The sequence below is a fragment of the Ictalurus punctatus genome, chromosome 2 (assembly GCF_001660625.3).
Source record: "Ictalurus punctatus breed USDA103 chromosome 2, Coco_2.0, whole genome shotgun sequence".
In the NCBI taxonomy this organism is placed as follows: Eukaryota; Metazoa; Chordata; class Actinopteri; order Siluriformes; family Ictaluridae; genus Ictalurus; species Ictalurus punctatus.
The window spans coordinates 6,170,723-6,191,621 of record NC_030417.2 but is presented as its reverse complement, the minus strand read 5'-3'; the positions used below and the strand labels follow the sequence as shown (position 1 = coordinate 6,191,621).

General features: G+C 38.1%; 1 protein-coding gene across 6 annotated transcripts in view; it reads right to left on the bottom strand.

Moving 5' to 3' along the window:
* The window catches only part of myo6a (myosin VIa), a 121,925-nt gene that overhangs the window by 64,111 nt on the left and 36,915 nt on the right, over window positions 1–20,899 (bottom strand). For all 6 annotated transcript variants that reach the window (XM_017494541.3, XM_047159896.2, XM_047159897.2 and 3 more), the window contains exons 6-12: window positions 20,765–20,870; window positions 20,487–20,542; window positions 19,303–19,400; window positions 18,142–18,306; window positions 12,748–12,828; window positions 8,585–8,765; window positions 3,172–3,316 (exon numbers count right to left, since the gene is read on the bottom strand). In XM_017494541.3, the coding sequence (XP_017350030.2) occupies window positions 3,172–3,316; window positions 8,585–8,765; window positions 12,748–12,828; window positions 18,142–18,306; window positions 19,303–19,400; window positions 20,487–20,542; window positions 20,765–20,870 (832 nt within the window). The remainder of the gene's footprint in view (window positions 1–3,171; window positions 3,317–8,584; window positions 8,766–12,747; window positions 12,829–18,141; window positions 18,307–19,302; window positions 19,401–20,486; window positions 20,543–20,764; window positions 20,871–20,899) is intronic.

Sequence of the window (20,899 nt, the reverse complement as noted above, 5' to 3'; positions counted from 1 at the left end):
AAAGAATTTCAAGAAACTAACAAGCATGAAGAGAGAAAAATCCTAAGCGTATGTCAGTAAATGGGACAGCTAAAAGGTTTAAAGATGTGTGCCAAGAAACAGTAAGAAAACACTGACTACGTTTACATGGACAGCAATAATCTAATTATTGACCTTAATCCAAGTAAGGTAATAATGTGATTAAGGTGTTTACATGAGTCGCTTTTAGAATACTCCTGTCATGTACCCGTTTCACATGTTATAGAACATAATTAGATTAAGAGCCCGTGTCATTACGTCACCGCGCCACGCCGTCCCTCCAGAATTTCCCGTATCAACATACAGTTCGTCTTCGTTATGGTACCGTATACAGTTTTGGGTGTTTTTATTTAATATTTTTACGAACGCTTTAAGTGCAGTTAATTATTTGTCATGCTGTACGTGCTAATAAACAACTGCTTGAAGCGGTGGGTGTGTCCCAAATCGCGTACTTACCGTCTATATAGTAGCCGAGATACATGTATTTTTCCCCACTACAGGCCTATAGTAGGAAAGTATGCGATTTGGGACACAGCCGAACTCTCTTGTTCGCCGTAAAACGTAAAATTGCCGTGTGTGATCGTGTCCTGTTGGAAAATGCGGTGAAAACTCTCACACGACATTCATAATGTGATTAAGGTGTTTACATGTCACTACTACACGTCCATAATGCGACTAAAACGGGAGTACTCCACCTGTCTTAATTATATTATTGCTTACTTCGATTATGACCTTAATTAGACTAAGGTAAGTAAAAAATTGCTGTTTACATGGTTGTTTCTTAATTAGAGTATGGGCTTAATCGGATTAAGAGTGGATTATTGTTGTCCATGTAAACGCAGCTAGTGATGCAAAAAGCTCTGGCGTGGTTTTTAACACCCCACAGCCCTTTCTCTTGTCTTCTATTGGTTGATAAAGACTGAGACACTTGAATTCACAGATCAAAAATAATTTCGTCCTCCAGTCCAAAGACATGCGTTGTAGGCTGATTGGCATTTTCAAATTGTTCGTAGTGTGTGAATGTGTGTGTGATTGTGCCCTGCGATGGGTTGGCACCCAGTCTAGGGTGTCCCCTGCCTTGTGCCCCGAGTTCCCTGGAATAGGCTCCAGGCTCCACCGTAACCATGTGTGGGATAAGCAGTATAGAAGATGGATGGATGGATGGATGGACTATATAATGCAAATTCTACAATACCACCGTTAGAATCCATCAGTAAAGAGAGATTCGGCTGAAAACCCTAGAGTGTGCCTTTAATGACTCCTGGTGCATTAAATCACACATTTCTCACTCACAAGCTTCGATTTTGACAGAATTACTATTGTATACATAAATATAAACGATTATACGTGATAACGTAATTGATAATAGGAAGTAACTTGTGATGATACAAAGTAACTCTTCATGTTTTGTGGATATTCTTCTCTTCTGGCTATATTCTGCAACTATAGATGGATCGAACGTATCTTTAATACATTTAGAAATAAATTGTTCGTGTTGGAGACAAACACTTTGCGAATGTGACACTGCGAAATGATAGTCATTGATTAGAATAGTCGTTTTCTTGTAACAGCATGCGCCATTTTGTGTTATTGCTTACAAATCATGCGGCTCAGAAAGAGAGAAAGAGAGAAAGACAGAGAGAGAGAGAGAGAGAGAGAGAGAGAGAGAGAGAGAGAGAGAGAGAGAGAGAGTCACAATTTTGTGATTAGTCCCTTTCTACTCATTAGCACAGGTCTGTACAAGCTCTATGCAGCCACCAAAAACTCAAATCTATCCCAGTAAATCCATCTGACCAGAACAGAAACACATCCACACACCAAAACAGACCAATAACTTACACACACACACACACACACACACAAAGTGTGCGCGTGCATGAGAAGCTTTCCACCAGCTCTCTCATCCTTTCCTGTTTTTTCACCCAGTGCAGCATTCGCAAAAAAGGTGAGCGAGGACATGGGTACGAATTTTATGAGCCAGACATCTGTCGGCAGCCACAGCGACAAATGACATTCAGTGATTCTTGGATGTTCACAGCAGGTTTGAGATGACTTAGAAGTGGAACAGTGTGAAAAGAAATCCCACAGTGTGATAACTGCAGTTGTATAAATGGCACAACATTAACCTGACATTAAATGACACAAAACTGCTGCAGTTGGTAAAGGTAAAGGAAACTGCCGGACGCAAAAAAATAAATAAATAAATTTTTTAAAAATCGGAAGAAATCTCAGCTGGGGGGGGTGGGGTGGGGAGATGGGGGGGGGGGTTGGGGGATAAAAATACAAAAATCAGCAACTGGGTGGTGTGATGGTTCATTTATTTAAAGAAAACCTTTTATCCGCTTACAGTTACGTTTAAGATTCCGGACCAGCCAGGTTACCCTAGTTATTTCCACTAACATACAGATCAACACTCACCATCTATTTCTCTCTTGAAGTGCAGCTTATCATGTTACCAAGAAACTCAAAGACTTTCCCCGTAAAGTGCTGACACTGGAGACTCCTTCCGTAGACTCCTCAACAATTACACACAGTTTTCGATCCGTTTCCATGGAGCATCCGTTGGGTACGTCGGCCCTCGTTTATCACGGACGGATTCGTTCGTACGAGCGTTTACACGAGAAATTTGGTGTTCGTGAAAATAGTGTACATTCGTTAAAACGTCCGTATCCTACTCGTGCTCTCGAGTGTGTGTAAATCTACACGTAAGGAGACTGACTCACGTGAACCTCGACTTGATCGACTTCACGTCATAAACTTTGCATGGCTTACTACATTTCTTAATAGACGCCCTTATCCAGAACGAATTATAGAAGTGCTTTGGACTCTCAATCAGAAACACATCCCCATGCTAGTGCACCGGGTCAAGGACTAAGAGTGCTATCGAGAATAGACTAATATTTCAAATTGAACTATTCCAGAGCTCCTCATCGGTGTACACATTCATAACGCAATACTGTTCATGATGAGCATGGGAAACCTTTTAAATAGGAAGATTTCCCACATCAACATATATTGCAGTGAATAATGAGTTAATTCATAGAAATGCTTCGTAATGAAAGAATAGAGCTGTGTGCATTTGTATGTGTTTGTCTTTGTAAGAGAGAGAGAGAGAGAGAGCGAGAGAGAGAGAGAGATCTGAGTTGGTCTCACTTGATAGAAGTGTCTTTAGCGCCTCCAGCTGTTGTGAGCATAACTCTGGTGGTGAGGCTGACTCGTAGGTCTTCTTCATCCAACCCCAGCAGCTCAGCGCAGTGCTTCAGAGCCTGACTTGACTGCTTCTTTAAGTTACAGCCTCCTGGGAAACACACACAAACAGAACATTTAAAATAAAACCCCACAGAGCTGAGCAATACTGATACAGACTAGTTCTTCATGGCAAACACATACACGTATAGAGAACGCACGCACACATACTATTACAAACAAGGAGCTGAACAAGTACAGTCTAGACATATACAAAAAGACACAGGCATAAAAATTCACATGAAACAAGCTGAAAGCAGAACTTCCTCCTCTACAAAAAATTCCTCTGTGTGTCTCTGGTGCTCACACAGCCCAATCTTACATCTCTGGCTGCAGGGCACAAAAACTCTACTCCATCATCCTGCACATTTGAGTGTTTTCTCTACTCCTAACACAAGATAATCAGCTCCTTCCTGAGGTGCACGACAGGGGGATATTCAGTCTCGTCACTTGTCTCAACTCGGAATTCCTACCTGGGAACTCGGGATGGTCTCCACGACTCGTCGTGCACGTGACGCCCAATCAAAATGGCCGCTCACAGCGGCATCAGTAAACAAAGGAGCTCAACTCCTTACCTTCAAATGAGTTACGATGTTTATATACAAGTTTTAGCTTTAGATTGGTCGACATACAGGCGTAAACGCTTGATAAATCTATAACCCTGACGACACACTTCGCAGTTTTGCGACATTCTGAGCTCCGACGTCCAACCTCTGAGGTTCGAAGTTCAGAAGCTTTAGTTAAGGAGTAGACACAAGAAAAGTTTACAGACAGGAAGGTAAATAAAAAGAAACTTATCGTTTATTTTTCCGCCAAACATTTATGGTGGTATCCTAAATAAATAAGAGGTAACTAATGTTAACTAGTCAAACATACACTGATTTTATATTTCATTCTAGACTGACATGTTGATTGGCTCAGCAGCCGTTTTTATTGAAGGGGAAATAAGAATACTGCTGATGTAGTGGCTATAAGCGGGTTTTTCCTTCTCTCGTGCAACATCCAGAGGAAGAAAAACCTTGCTCCCTATCGACTGTGACAAAAGAAACGTTTTCATTTGGTATGTTGCTGAGGGCACTCACAGGATGTGCTACATTTGATACTGTTTAAGCGTATAATGCCTGGCGACACAGCGTCATTCCTTGCCTGGGTATTTATATACTCCTTCATTTCCCTTTGTCAGTATTAATGCACCTATATAACTTGCTTGCCATATGTTATTATCCATCCATCCATCCTCTATACCGCTTATCTTTTTCAGGGTCGCGGGGGAACCTGGAGTCTATCCCAGGAAGCATGGGGCACAAGGCGGGGTACACCCTGGACGGGGTGCCAATCCATTGCAGGGCACAATCACACACACCCATTCATACACTACGGACACTTTAGACACGCCAAATCCGCCTACCATGCATGTCTCTGGACTGGGGGAGGAAACCGGAGTACCCGGAGGAAACCCCCGCAACACGGAGAGAATATGCAAACTCCGCGCACACACAGGGCCACGGTGGGAATCGAACCTGGAGGTGTGAGGCGAACGTGCTAACCACTAAGCCACTGTGGACTTTTTTCTGGTCAACCAAAAAATGAGAACGGGCAAAACCATTGGAGCTTTGATTTGGTCTGATAGTTAATGACTTTATGAATGGTCCAACCTGGGAATGCGAAGCGTTCTATAGACTTTATTATCACAAATTTACAGGGTTACGTAAATGAATTAAGCACAAAAGGAAGGTAAAAGGTTTCCTTTCCTTAGTAAAATCTCTCTAATAAATTAAACGGGCTTTACGGTCAGGCAAATCAAATTTTTTCTCTGCATTCAATTTCATTGCCCCTTATAATGTACGAGTCCATGGCTGGAACGTATAAGAGGCAGTTAAAAATCACTGACTGATAAGAGAACCAACTTCAAGTCGAGTTTTAATAATATACTATACAAGAAACGTCTACTGTAGATCCTCACCTAGTCAACACTATAAAACTCTATAGTCTTGTATTTTATGCATTTGTCAGTAGTTTCAATGGACAACTCCTAAGAAGTGCAATAGGAAAGCGTTCGCACTTATGTCAGGAGAGCTCGACTTCACATTCCAACAGTACTACAGCCATCCAAGACCTAAAAGTAAAGGAAGCAAAATTTTGGTGGAATGAATGGTATACTGAAGGTGACATTAATCATGGAAATGTATGCAGAAGAACGCAGATAGCGATGCCTTCCAATTGTGTTACACTGCCTCCTGAAAAGATGTGGTTGACCAAACTGGGGAGAAAATGGAAGGGCATAAATAAAGAAAATATACATCCACTAATATGGACGTGATACAACCGTAAATGGTTATGTTACACTTCAGGATCTATCTTCCTATCAAATGACTAATCATTGGTTATTAAATATGAGTCACAGAGAAAAAAAAAAGTTCACTAAGCCCCCTGAACCAGTGACCAAGATCAGTGTTAATAAATGTCAAATTCAACTCAATTCAGTTTTATTTGTATAGCGCTTTTTACAATAGACATTGTCTCAAAGCAGCTTTACAGAAATATCAACATGGTGTACAGATATTAAAGGTGCGAATTTATCCCAACTGAGCAAGCCACTGAGTGGCGACGGTGGCAAGGAAAAACTCCCTAAGATGTTTTAAGAGGAAGAAACCTTGAGAGGAACCCGACTCAGAAGGGAACCCATCCTCATCTGGGTAACAACAGATAGTGTGAAAAAGTTCATTATGGATTTATATGAAGTCTGTATGGCGTTAGGAGCAGCCGTAGTCCCAGCAGTCTGGAATTAGAAAAGATTTAAGCTCCATCCAGAGGCAGAAAGGATCTGGATCTCTAGTATCTCCATAAATTCGTGTGGGGCTCGGCGAAAGGAGAGAGGGAGAAAAAAGATAAGACATGTATTGTGTTTACTCCAGGGTATCATAAGCAGAAATGGGGAAAACGCCTATCCAGGATGAACACCAGAGCTGGAAAATCAAGGACATCACACCTCCATGGACATTATGCAGTTACATTCCCATCTCCAATACACTGCCTTGTTTCCAGCTATTACATACCTTGTTTCCAGAGTTTTGCTATGTTATAACACATGGCGTACCAAGAACGGTGAATGAGGTTGACAGTGTTATTTCACAATCTATTATTGGATGTATTTAAAGAGTTTTCCTCAACTCACACTAAAAGTTATACAAATGTTACCTGACCTTAAATGAAAAATGAAAGTCAGCTGCTACATCAGCATTAGAGTTAGCAAGACTGCTGTCTACGCTATGAAGAGGCAGAGCGATGACGGATTTCGTTTCTTCGTGACTCAGCTGGATGAGCACGGAGTTGCGCGTGTTATTAAAGTAATCGATCACGCTGAGGTGTGGGAAACAGGATCGCACACACGAGCTGGGAAGAAGCAAGTCTGAAGCAAAGTCAGATAGAGAGGTGGCTTCCCTCCGTTCCAGCACCACACGCATGTGCATCAGGAGCTCTTTAAGCTCCTCATCAGCCTTCATTCAAACACAGTAGGACGCCGTATCCAATCTCGCACGTCGCTTGGGCCAAAAAAAAGAAAAAAAAGAAAAAGAAATGCATTTGTGGATTTATCTAGGCATCCAGTATTGTTATATATTCTAATATTTCAGCTTTGCACACGTATACAATCGGGTTTATTTAAGGTTAAGTGTACATAAGAGTACGTCTTAGTACTTAGTACATATGTACTAAGAGTACATAAATAAGAAATATACTATAGCGGGGAGTTATAGGAAAATAATCAACAACTGGTGTGATGTGGCACATTGCAAAGCCAGAAGTTGTTTATTTTCATATAACAGCACATCCTGAAGCAATCTACCAATGATTAGTTGTCATTTTTTTTATTAAAGACTAACACATATGTTTTATCCATTTATAGTTACAGTTAATGTTGAGGAACACTCATGCAAAAGTTAATTCCTCAGTTAATTGCTGTATTCACTTTCATTCACGTTTAAGCAGCTGTTTGTTAATAAGACAAAAACGCAGTTTGCCACGTCACAGAGAAACCGCACAGACCTCCATCCTGAAGACATTCCGCTGCCTGAAATTTTAAAGTTACAGCTTTACCGCCGAATGTTACAAAGCGCCTACGCGTATTAAAACAAGGGCGTTAATATAAACCAGTGATTTGTCTGACTAACAGAACTGCTGCGATAGAAAAACAATCAACACCTTCAGACAAATCGGAATCGAGAATTCAACAGCGCCGATATAAAAGCGTGTACTAGAACCGAGGAAAAGATGAAACCCCAGTTAAAAAGATTTTCTCCAAAAGTTCAAATGGAGGCCCCCTTTATGGATTTGTTGCATTATCATGTCATAACTAATTTGCATAAAAGTAAGAAAATATCAATTCAAATGTCACATTTGTAGCTCTGCCTCAGACATCGCAACCTCATGCGGTGAACGTACGAAGAAAACAAATGGCGTTGTCGATTTAAAGTCTGAAAGACTAAGACTAACTGCGACTGAACGTAAATGAGCAGAAACGCTACGCATAGTCTACCTCATTAAAATGAGTGTAGAACATCTGTTCACTTGATGTAAGTAAATATGAATTTTGTCTAAAAGCGCTATTTAGGAAGCTAAAAGACCTTTTGTCAGAAAGACTCAGACACTTAAACTGCCAGCGGAGCAGAATAAATCTCCCCTATCATCACTCAGGGTTGTATTATCCTGCGCATGAAAAACTTTACACATCCAGAAAGCAATTTCAGCCTGATTTTAAATATTTCATATTTAACTACCAGACATTATTATTTCACAGAGGAAACACTAAATCACTGTGAGGTTCACCACATTATTGCTGTATTTATTTCCAAAAGTTTCTAATGCTCAATATGGGATGTTTATGAGGACACACACATACACAAATAATAATAATAATAATAATAATAATAATAATAATAATAATGATAAAATTCCAAGCTGGTCGAAGGGAAACAAGTTGACCACATGCACAAAAATCAAAATGAATGGATTCATTAAAAAGGTAAAAGGACCTACACTGCCATTTGACTAGCTCATGTTACTTCTGTTTTCTTTGTATTTTCTTAATACATGATACGTGTGCATGTATAATACGATGAAATATTCAGATTCCATGTAGGGCTGAGCAATGACGATAAAATACTGACTGCGATATGATATTTTTATACCCGTACTTCCAGGACAACATACAAGACAATACTATGGCCCTGTACAGACCACTTAATAATAATATACATAGACAACACGTTTAAGATGAGAGCCATGCACAAAAGTTGCCATTTATCTCTTCTCCAGTTCTTACCTGAAGTGCTACCCGCTTCCTCAAAGTCAATGTTGCCGAGGTGGAGGACTCCAGCCACCACCCTGAACAGATCCAGCTTCTCAGCATCGTCCAGGCCAATCTTCTTCATGGCCACTGCCATGCGGTTAAAATCGCCGTGGTCATCCAGCAGTGGGTCCTTCAGAGGGCCTGCCTTCAGGTGCTAAGGAGCCGCAAAAGTCAAAGGTCACGTTAGAGTTTTTCCTAGAGAACTTAAAACACCACCAACAAATAAATCAATACCAGCGAGAGCCTTGAGAGAACCTGAAGACCAAAGAAGCGTTCACGATTTACAGTATTATCAAAACCGATATGCATATCTTGTTGGAAAGGAAAATATTGTTCAGCTTGGATGGCTTTGGCTCAGGATACAGCTGAGAGTTTGAGGGATTAAGAGCTTGGCTCAAGGGCCCAAACAGGGCAGCATTTGAACTCACAACTTTGTGATCAGTAACCCACACACCCACAACACCCCCCAAAACATCCGTGAGGATCTGACACAGGGAGTGGCTAAGAGATTGGTCATTGGGGTTAAGTGTATTAAAACTGGCACCATATGATGATATGATGACTGTCCCAAACACAGTAGCAAGATTACTTGCTCCCCTGTGAGGCAGCTACCTTTAAAGGATGAGATTACTAATAGGATGCAAAGCACCTACGTACAATGAGGGTCATGTAACATCGACATCCTCTAGCATTGCATCAGAGTAGGCACACAAAAAGCTTCCGACATGAGCAGCACTTCATGTTTCACTCATTACACTTATGAATTACTTCCAAAAAAGGATTTGGGTGCGAAAGGCTAAAACGTTCAGTGCTACAGAGTTCTTCTTTGTGGAAAGGTGAACTCAAAGTGATTTCTCTGGAGCATTCTGCATTACAAAAGGAAGTACTTTGCATTCAGACTTATAATCAATGAACCCAAGACGCACTAGGATCAAAAGTTAACAGGATAAGAATGACTTAAAATTGATTTATGGCACTGTTTCTATGGTGTTGCTCTGAAGCAGTGACTCCTGGGTTAAAGAGAAAAAAAACATCTGGACCAAAAAAAAAAATGGAAGGAATTAAATATTTCATCTTGAATCATCCTGAATAATGCTAAAATAAACTGAGCTGCTAAAGCAAACTGGCATGCATTGAAGCCAGTGCATTCATTTACACTGGACCTTTTCACCTTTCCATTCAAGCTGAGCCAAATAAATATGAAGTGCTACAGATTAATGATTGACACCGTCCCAAATCAGCCAGGCATTCCCATTTCCTAGCTGACAGAACAAAAAGAATAAGACGTCCAATTATGTGTGAACTTATCAACATGGGACGTATAATTGAATGCCTCATAAAGTCAATTGCATTCATTGCGAAGTCTTGACGTGTACGAGGGCAAAAGGACAAAGGGACTATCAAGCTGATTGAGACAGGAACCCATCACCTAGCGCACAGATACAGTACATATTGGATCCAGGTCGCAAGGAGCAAGGATTGCACTTGCAAGGATTGATTACATAATCACTTTCTTGTCCTGAGACGTATAGAAAAGCAACACAAAGACATGCTCAAATGAGATTAACATCACAAGCAGATGGCTTGAAATGATTAGTGCGCAAGAACAAAGGAGGCAGCTTACGTGTTAATGAGCATTAAAAAAAAAAAACACGGTGATAATCATACATAATTCACTACAGGGGATTATTATTGCTCCTGCACAATCCTGTATTATTCATAGTGCTCAATGCGTCCACCATTTCAAGGTTTGAACAAATGCGGAAAAGGATGCAGGGGTTTGTGCAATTCTTTATGGGTCCAGCCCTTAAAAATCCCAAAAACTTTTTCCCCCCCACACTATTACACATGGAATTTGACCATGTCTGGTCTTCCAAAACATTTGTGGACACCTGACCATCTCACCCACACATGCTTTTGAACATCCCATTCCATAATTATGCTGCGTTCAAGGTGCCCTGTAAGTGGTCATTTGCAAATCGTAATGACGTCATTTCTCACCTCAAAGTGGGGAAATAAATATGGAGGATTCTATGAAAGCATATCTTTTGTTTGCTCTGTCAGAACACATAAAGCTCATATAAAGCTACTTTAAACACATTTTTATTTTTACAGCTACACTATTGTTACTGTTCTACTATAGTGAACTTCAAACATCCGTGCAACATACATACCTTCACCACAACCACAGTGATTAGTATGTTCAACAGTAACTGATCCAAAGCTTACTATAAAATAATTTAAATGTACAGGGTGTCCTAAAAGTCCCCATACATAGGGGAAATTAACACACACACACACACACACACACACACACACGTATGTGCATATGTATATATGTGTGTATATATTATATTATATTATATTTATATATTATATATATATATATATATATATATATATATATATATATATATATATATATATATATATATATATATATATATATATATATATATATACATACATATACACTGTGCTGGCTGTGCTGGCTGACACAGTCCCCTATGTATATGTATGGAGATTTTTGGGACACCCTGTAGAAACAGGTTCAGGGGTTTACTCGAGTTATTCCACTCCAGCCTTGTCAAACGATGTCTTCATTGACCACAGGGGCACTGTTCTGCTAGAATAGGTTTGGGCCTCTTTGTTCCCGTGAAGGGAAATTGTACTGCTACAGCATACAGAGACATCCTAAAGAATTTTGTGCTTTCAACTTTGTGGCACCAGTTTGGGAAAGAACCACATATGGGTATGATTGTCAGGTCTCTACAAACTTTTGGCCATATAGTGCATGTCATACCAAATCATCATTTTGACCAATACTAGATATAGTATCCTAACTTCCGAAACCAAACCCATACTATGACCTAGAATTCAATTCAATTGTAAAACAAACAAAGAAATTTCCACCTGCTGATAGCAATGGGATTTAGCCACTTGCTTCCTTCATCTCTACTGAAAGAAAGTGATGCAGCAGTGCTTTAATCCTTTAGTCCATTCAACTCTCTCACCTCCTCATCTGTACACTCTGTTCGAACAGATCAGCTTACAAAGCTTTAACTTTCACCGACTAATACTACTGAAAGCGTCATCATTCTGGTCATCACGTAGATCTCTAACTAGCTGAGCCGGTTCTCTTCCATAACTTTAAGTCCAGCATTGGCTCGGACGTCTTCACTATTCCTACAGTGGCTTTCTCGTGAATAAGTTGAACATTCGACAATAAACCAGTTCTCTGGAAAATGGTGAGTGATAAGTGAGAGACATTTGCGCTTTTTTAAAAGCCACCAACAAAACCTGACCGCCTTCCCTTATATTTAAGATGACTGAAATGTCTTATTTCTCTTATTAAACTCCATTGTAAATGCACTAGTAATGTGACATCAGAGCAGAACACAACCATTAACTTCTCACTGGAATGATACAGCAACAAATAAATTACCACCGGAATCGCTAAGTGCATCACAGATATTTTAATACAAGAACATTTAACTGTGTTTTAGGGGTGAAGTTTGTCTTAAACAAACAATATTCTCAAGAGACAAGAGCTCCCTTGAGATTATGGAGTAAGAAAATGAACAGTCCTTTGTCCTTTAGTCCTTTGGATGACCCATTTCATAATCTGAATGAAACTTCTAATGCATATACAGTCTAAAGCCTAATGCATAATAAGTCTAATGCATAATAAGTCTAATGCATATACAGCGTATAATAATTATTATTTTTAAATAACTATTTACTCAAACATGATTTCTTGGACAGCGGTGCCTTCATGGACTCGGAATGAATTAATCATTTCTATTCCTGGAGGCTAAGAACACAAGCAGTGCCTTGTAAGGGCCTCTCTTGTAAACAATAATAATTAATTTGGCTGTCCCTGCAGGGATGCTGGGGAGCGGGGCGGTTACTGCAGATTTGTTCTGAATTATTTGCTATAAGCATAAACTATGCTCATTGCCAAGAGCATTAAATCAGTTCTGTCTGTTCCATCATCAATATCTCGTAGTGGTTCTTGGCACGCGTCCTACTCAATTAGCCTGAGGCAGTTCAGAGATCGAGGCTTGGGTGGGAAACTATTCTAATAAGTATAAACGCAACATGTCTGTAATGAGACAGGAACATAAATACTTTACCTCTGGGCTCTTGCGGTTCTGCAAGACCTTCTGATCGGTGTCCTTTGTAGCAAAGTAGCGTGTACATCCTCGGTTTAGGTACTGCATTATAAAAAAAAAATAAAATAAAATAAAAAAAAATTGTTATGAAAGAGAAAACAAATAACATATCTTGAAACCTGTGGAAGTCCATTTTCACCAAGTAGAAAAGCTAAAAATTTGTATAATCTGTTTTTTGTGTTTTTATGGCTATAGTACTATGTCAAAGTGTTCATGTAACACCTCAAATGTGTCACTTATTATCGAAATTAAGCATTACAAATCATTATTTTAAAAATTCTAAATAATCTTGAAGTAATAAGTGCAAGACAATAAGTAAAATTTCTGAGATGATACGTAAAGATCATTGTTTTAAATGAAAATAAAGACCTTTTTTTTTTCCCACTATAGACTTAACGGCATCCTCAGAAAAATTTTTGCTCATCAGAGTGACATTGCTATATTATAAATTTTATTTCTCGACCACTAGACTTTCCAGTATTAAAATATCATGGCTCAGGAAGCTGTTCACGTATTGGTCCCGTATTTAAAAAACCTGAAAAACACTGCGATGAAACTGAAAGAAACAAACGGAAAAAAAAAACACAACAATAGGTATAGCTGTCAGGTACAACTCAAAATAAATGATGAATGTGGTAGGGTATCATGTTTCAAATGACCCGAGCTTGCTCAATATAAAACTTCCTCCTGTCCACATCAGACGTCTCATTGTTCCGTAATCTGTTTAAACCAATGTTATTGTTCAGCAAACACACACTGAACACAAAATCCCTTTATTCTAGTCATTTAATAACAGGGAAACATGAATGGCTGTGCAGACGCTGTCACTGGATAAATGATGAGTGTGGTTAGAAGGTCAAAGGTGACAGAGAGGGTGTGTAAAGAGAGAGAAGCCTGACAGGCCTTCAGAGAGAGTAAGACAAAAGAAGAAAGCGGAGGATTTGACGGACAGACACACACTCAGCTATATGCACTGTAAGGACAGGCTTAAATGGGGAAACATGCTGATGTTCCAAAAGCTACACCGATACAAATTAAGGCAACTTTTAATCTTATTTGAACTTTTTTTTATATGTAAGGAAAGTAGAAAAAAAAACTATAATGCATATTAGCATTTAGGAATATAGTTGCAATCGAAATGATTCAATCCCCATTGCAAATCAGGATTACTGTCAAAATTTACAGACTTTTAGCTGTTTGTAATGAACAAATCAAACAAAAGGGATTGGAATAGTTCAACACAACGAATGCTTCAAGTGGTTTCCCCAAATCCAACTGAAAATGACCAATTTTGTTGTGCTATTTGAAGTGTTTTTTTAAAATTATTATTAATTTTGGATGTGTCTATTTTTATTTGTCATTTTCTCCAATAGTTTCTCGTTCAATTGGGATATACATGTTTTATTTACTTTAATAATAATTAATAGTTAATACATATTAATACTGATATATTTATTTAATTTTTTTAAAGTACAGTACATTTTCATGGTATAGTCAGTACCTGACTTATACATTAAAACAGTTTAGCAGCTAACTACATCTGTACGTTTGGTTAGCCATTCAAGTTTACATTTGTAATATGGCAAACGTGTCGTACATACAAGCGTTCAGCTTCACCCGGGCTCTGAGAAATGTTCAAAGCGGTCAATCATGCTTCAAAACAAATTCCCATTGGATGAAGGGTTCTAATCTTCCTCGGATGAGGCCGCAGCAAAAGCATTTCATTTGAAGCGCCATTTTTATTTAAACAGATACATTTTACACAACAACCCGCATCATGTTTAAAGGACAGCTAATGGACACCTTCTACTGTTCTGAGTAGGACTATGAATGGTCAGTGCTTTGTGAATTTCATTTCAGATGCTACTTAAGAGCACTTCTAATTCACAAAAATCCAATATTCTGGACAAAATAATGTAACCCAACTAGAAACAGAGTAACGTCCAACTGCGTATTAATAAATGTTTTGAAGGGGGGTTTTAAATAATCTTTAATTACTAGCAATTTGGCCAAATAGGAGTTTTTACAGGTCTGCAACATGTAAAAGGGTTTCAAGGAGAAGTTAAAGGGCCCTGAGTTTTCACTCAGATTTCCACACTACACAATTATGCACACCAGTTTATCATAAGCATGTATTCATACGCGCCCATGAATAAGTGAGTGAGGCTTAAGTGTTGTCTAAGCGACAGATTCGCACACTGATCTGGGCTAATCCTTCATTTCTTTTGAGTCAAGTGGCCCTCTTCTCATTTCAAAAAGTCTCATCTCCATATAAGGCACTCTTAGGTTCATGGATTATCAGGAGATCCTTGCTCTTTCAATTTCCAAAGTTCCTATGCTTAAGCAAAGCACACTAAAATTCAGATGAACTCGAGTCCAAAAATTCTTAAATTTAAGTCTCTAATGGCATTAGAAAGGAGCTAGGTCAGGTTAGATTTGTACCAACATATCCTGAAATTAAAAGAGAGGAGGAGAGATGAGAAATGTACACACCGGTTTATTTATTAAGCTCTAATTAGAATGGTTTCCAACCATGCTTGTTCCTTTTATTCATTTGTCTTTAGATAGAGAACGGCTGAAAATTCTAGTCGTGTACAATTCTGCCATCTAATGGTTACTCCAAAAGGAAGTTAAAACTTTTGCTTCCTAATGGACATTTTTGTCTTTTTCATATTTTTTTTAAAATCATTTTGTCTGTATTAACGCAAACAACATAAATTTTGCAAAAGGTGTGTATTTTTTTTTTATAGGAATTTTAATATTTCACCCTCATTTGTTTTCATAAATCTATTTTAAACTAGGTACACAAAATAGTTACACTCGAGGACAAAAAATGTCCCCATTGAAACCCATTCAAACTGCAATATTTAATCCCTGTGATGTTTAAGCATAAAATCATGCATTCATACAAATCTGGCTTTTATCTGTAGTAGTAGTATGAGTATTAAGAGTAGTAGTAGTAGTAGTAGTATGAGTATTAAGAGTAGTAGTAGTAGTAGTAGTAGTATGAGTATTAAGAGTAGTAGTAGTAGTAGTAGTATGAGTATTAAGAGTAGTAGTAGTATGAGTATTAAGAGTAGTAGTAGTAGTAGTAGTATGAGTATTAAGAGTAGTAGTAGTATGAGTATTAAGAGTAGTAGTAGTAGTAGTAGTATGAGTATTAAGAGTAGTAGTTGTAGTAGTACTATGAGTATTAAGAGTAGTAGTTGTAGTAGTATGAGTATTAAGAGTAGTAGTAGTAGTGTTATGAGTAGTAGTAGTATGAGTATTAAGAGGAGTAGTAGTAGTAGTAGTAGTAGTAGTAGTATGAGTATTAAGAGTAGTAGTTGTAGTAGTAGTAGTATGAGTATTAAGAGTAGTAGTAGTGTTATGAGTAGTAGTAGTATGAGTATTAAGAGTAGTAGTAGTAGTAGTAGTAGTAGTATGAGTATTAAGAGTAGTAGTTGTAGTAGTAGTAGTAGTATGAGTATTAAGAGTAGTAGTAGTAATAGTATGAGTATTAAGAGTAGTAGTAGTATGAGTATTAAGAGTAGTAGTAGTAGTATGAGTATTAAGAGTAGTAGTTGTAGTAGTACTATGAGTATTAAGAGTAGTAGTAGTAGTAGTAGTAGTGTTATGAGTAGTAGTAGTATGAGTATTAAGAGGAGTAGTAGTAGTAGTAGTAGTATGAGTATTAAGAGTAGTAGTAGTAGTAGTAGTATGAGTATTAAGAGTAGTAGTAGTAGTAGTAGTAGTATGAGTATTAAGAGTAGTAGTAGTAGTATGAGTATTAAGAGTAGTAGTAGTACTATGAGTATTAAGAGTAGTAGTAGTAGTATGAGTATTAAGAGTAGTAGTAGTACTATGAGTATTAAGAGTAGTAGTAGTAGTTGTAGTATGAGTATTAAGAGTAGTAGTAGTATGAGTATTAAGAGTAGTAGTAGTAGTTGTAGTATGAGTATTAAGAGTAGTAGTAGTATGAGTATTAAGAGTAGTAGTAGTAGTATGAGTATTGAGAGTAGTAGTAGTAGTAGTAGTAGTAGTAGTAGTAGTATGAGTATTGAGAGTAGTAGTAGTAGTAGTAGTTGTAGTAGTATGAGTATTGAGAGTAGTGGTAGTTGTAGTAGTAGTAGTATGAGTATTAAGAGTAGTAGTAGTAGTGTTATGAGTAGTAGTAGTATGAGTATTAAGAGTAGTAGTAGAAGTAGTATGAGTATTAAGAGTAGTAGTAGTAGTATTACAAGTAGGAGTAGTAGTATTACGAGTAGTAGTAGTATTACGAGTAGGAGTAGTAGTATTACGAGTAGTAGTAGTATGAATATTAAGAGTAGTAGTATGAGTATTAAGAGTAGTAGTAGTATTACGAGTAGTAGTAGTAGTGGTAGTAGTATGAGTATTAAGAGTAGTAGTAGAAGTAGTATGAGTATTAAGAGTAGTAGTAGTAGTATTACGAGTAGGAGTAGTAGTATTACGAGTAGTAGTAGTATTACGTGTAGGAGTAGTAGTATTACGAGTAGTAGTAGTATGAATATTAAGAGTAGTAGTATGAGTATTAAGAGTAGTAGAAGTATTACGAGTAGTAGTAGTAGCGGTAGTAGTAGGAGTATTAAGAGTAGTAGTAGTAGTATGAGTATTAAAAGTAGGAGGAGGAGGAGAAGTAGGAGTATTAAGAGTAGCAGCAGTAGTAGTAGAAGTAGTATGAGTATTAAGAGTAGTAGTAGTAGTATTACGAGTAGGAGTAGTAGTATTACGAGTAGTAGTAGTATTACGTGTAGGAGTAGTAGTATTACGAGTAGTAGTAGTATGAATATTAAGAGTAGTAGTATGAGTATTAAGAGTAGTAGAAGTATTACGAGTAGTAGTAGTAGTGGTAGTAGTAGGAGTATTAAGAGTAGTAGTAGTAGTATGAGTATTAAAAGTAGGAGGAGGAGGAGAAGTAGGAGTATTAAGAGTAGCAGCAGTAGTAGTAGAAGTAGTATGAGTATTAAGAGTAGTAGTAGTAGTATTACGAGTAGGAGTAGTAGTATTACGAGTAGTAGTAGTATTACGTGTAGGAGTAGTAGTATTACGAGTAGTAGTAGTATGAATATTAAGAGTAGTAGTATGAGTATTAAGAGTAGTAGAAGTATTACGAGTAGTAGTAGTATTACGAGTAGGAGTAGTATGAATATTAAGAGTAGTAGTATGAGTATTAAGAGTAGTAGAAGTATTACGAGTAGTAGTAGTAGTGGTAGTAGTAGGAGTATTAAGAGTAGTAGTAGTAGTACGAGTATTAAAAGTAGGAGGAGGAGGAGGAGAAGTAGGAGTATTAAGAGTAGCAGCAGTAGTAGTAGTAGCAGTAGTACACGCTCATGTTTGTCTTTACACTGTACTCACCCTAAAGCAGTTTGGAGAGGACAGGTGGAATTTCTCACGGATGTCCTCCGGTGCTCCGGCACACAGCCTGTAGAAAACGTGGTAGTTCCTCTCTTCCTGACCCTGTGTGCAGATACGTGATTTCTCCAGAAGGTAGTGAGACACGAAACCCCCGACCACTGCGTTCTGCACACGACATAACAGAATCAGAACATTTCATGCACCCAAATGTACTGATGCACTGGAAGGTTAGTGCAATATACAATACACAACCCAAACACACACTCATATCACAGATATACAGCAATACGCAAGTAAAACCTGCAGTGTTCCAATTAAAGGAGGCCAGTGAGTATATGCTCGTGCATATTACACTTTTCCTCATGATCTCCTGCCTGTATCAGACAATACTTCACGACAAAGCGAAAGAGATATACTGCATTCCATATTGATTCCTGTATTATTTTCCCTTTTTCCATAATCCTCTTATTTTCTGTGATGTGATAATGTTATTAGGCACTGACTGTTCCCTTTGTAGTAATGTATCCTTATTGTAGTTTGGAATAATAGGAATCATGTACGTGTGTCACATGGTTAGCTTAATGATGAGGTAAGACACATTATTGCTTGCAAGGTGGGTTAAATGAAACTAGAAGATTTTTGAACAAAGGCTTAAACAAGTACAAGAACATAAATACAGCTTAAATTTGGCTCTTTGCTTGACAACAACATTCAATGGTTATCCCAGACTGTTACACATATATAATCCATTATATATTAATGTAAACTAATTTGTTCTGAATCTGATCCGTAAAAGGGTTCACATAAGAGGCATGTTTATGCACATATAGAGACTCATTTTTGTAAAATAAACATATTTAAAATTGAGAAAACACAGCCTTTATCCTGACCATGATAAAGCAGTGATTAAGATAAATGAGTAAATGAAACAGTTCGATCTGATCTGCAAAGAAGATTGTGGATATTAAATCAGGAACTTTATGTGCTGAACAAGAAGCAACTTGTATGGAGAAGTCGTCTTCATATGTTAACTTAAAAAAAAAAAAAAAAGAAAAAAAAAAAAAGACACAAATAACTGCTTCAAAGGGCGAGAGAGAGAGAGAGAGAGAGAGAGAGAGAGAGAGAGAGAGAGAGACAACAGTAACGAGCATGCACACTAACCTTTCCGTTAAAATGAATCTCCACAAACTTGCCAAAGCGGCTGCTGTTGTTGTTGCGGACTGTTTTAGCGTTCCCGAATGCCTCCAGCAGAGGATTTGCTGCAAAATCCAAAGGAAAGGTCACCATGCTAAATCAGTAGTATATAGTACACATACAGTAATTAATAATTCCTTAGATTTATATAGCGCTTTTCTAGGCACTCAAAGTGCTTTACATTGTGGGGGCCAGTGTGTAGCCACCTGGATAATGCGACGGCAGCCATGGTGTGCCAGAACGCCCACCACACACCAGCTATTGGTGGAGAGGAGAGAGTAACGTAGCCAATTCAGGGATGAAGATTATTAGGGTGCCATGAAAGATAAGGGCCAATGGGGGAAATTTTTAATGACCATACAGAGTCAGGACCTCGGTTTAACGTCTCGTCTGAAAAAGGGTGCTGTTTTTACAGTATAGTGTCTGCGTCACTATTCTGGGACATTAGGACCCACATAGACCACGTGGTGAGCGCCCCCTGCTGGCCTCACTAATACCACTTCCAGTAGCAACCTTAATTTTCCTAAGTAGTCTCACGTTCAGGTACTGGCCAGGGTCAACCCTGCTTAGCTACACATATATTCAACCAGGAAGAGGGACAACATACCACTCCAAACACACACAACAACACATATATATATATATACACACATATACACACACACACACATATATATATAAAATCTATTTACTGTGCAATAAAATGATCTAAATAGAGAAAGTTCTAGTATGTTCACTCTTTACAAGGTCCACACTGATAAAATACAGAAGGTACAGAACATTTTTGTAACACAGTAACCTACCACTGTAATAACACAAACTATTTAATGATACTGAATCTGCTACAATAAGATACGACAATTTGATTTAGTAGCCTCTAATTGATATTGATGATGATGTAGAAAAGGACTTAAGTATCACAATTAAGGGTAAACCGGCTTGCTAGCCTATTTACACACCGGTTTAAAAATATTAATTCTTTATGTACCACGTGTCGGTCCTATTTCAATAATAATCGGTTCATAATGAATTATAACTGATAATAATTGAGCGATTCTTTTCGAAACATATTCGATCCGAATCATCAGATTTTTACACCCATTTTCTTAGCATGGTAAACAAAACATGCCGATATACTGTTAGACCCGTACCTTCAACTATCCTCTCATCGATGTCTTGACCCGTCCCATACGATGTTGTTAAATACCTAAATGACAGAAACGAAGAGGAACAACGAGCATCAGATTTGTTACTGTGGTATATCCTAGTCATGTTCTCAACAAAGCATTAATATAATGCGGAGAAAAAAAAAACATAACGAAAATATGTCATCCTGTCGTCTCGCTGCTTACATAAAAAAATACAGGAAGAATAACTGCGAGTTGGGATTTTATCAGTGATTATGATAGAAGTGATCTTATCTCCTTACCGAAGGACAAACTTTGTGTTTTCGGTCTTTCCGGCACCTGATTCACCAGAGACGACGATCGACTGACTCATCTTCAGCACCTTCATGTCACGGTACGCTTTATCAGCTGGCAGAGACACACAGAGTTCCAGGTCT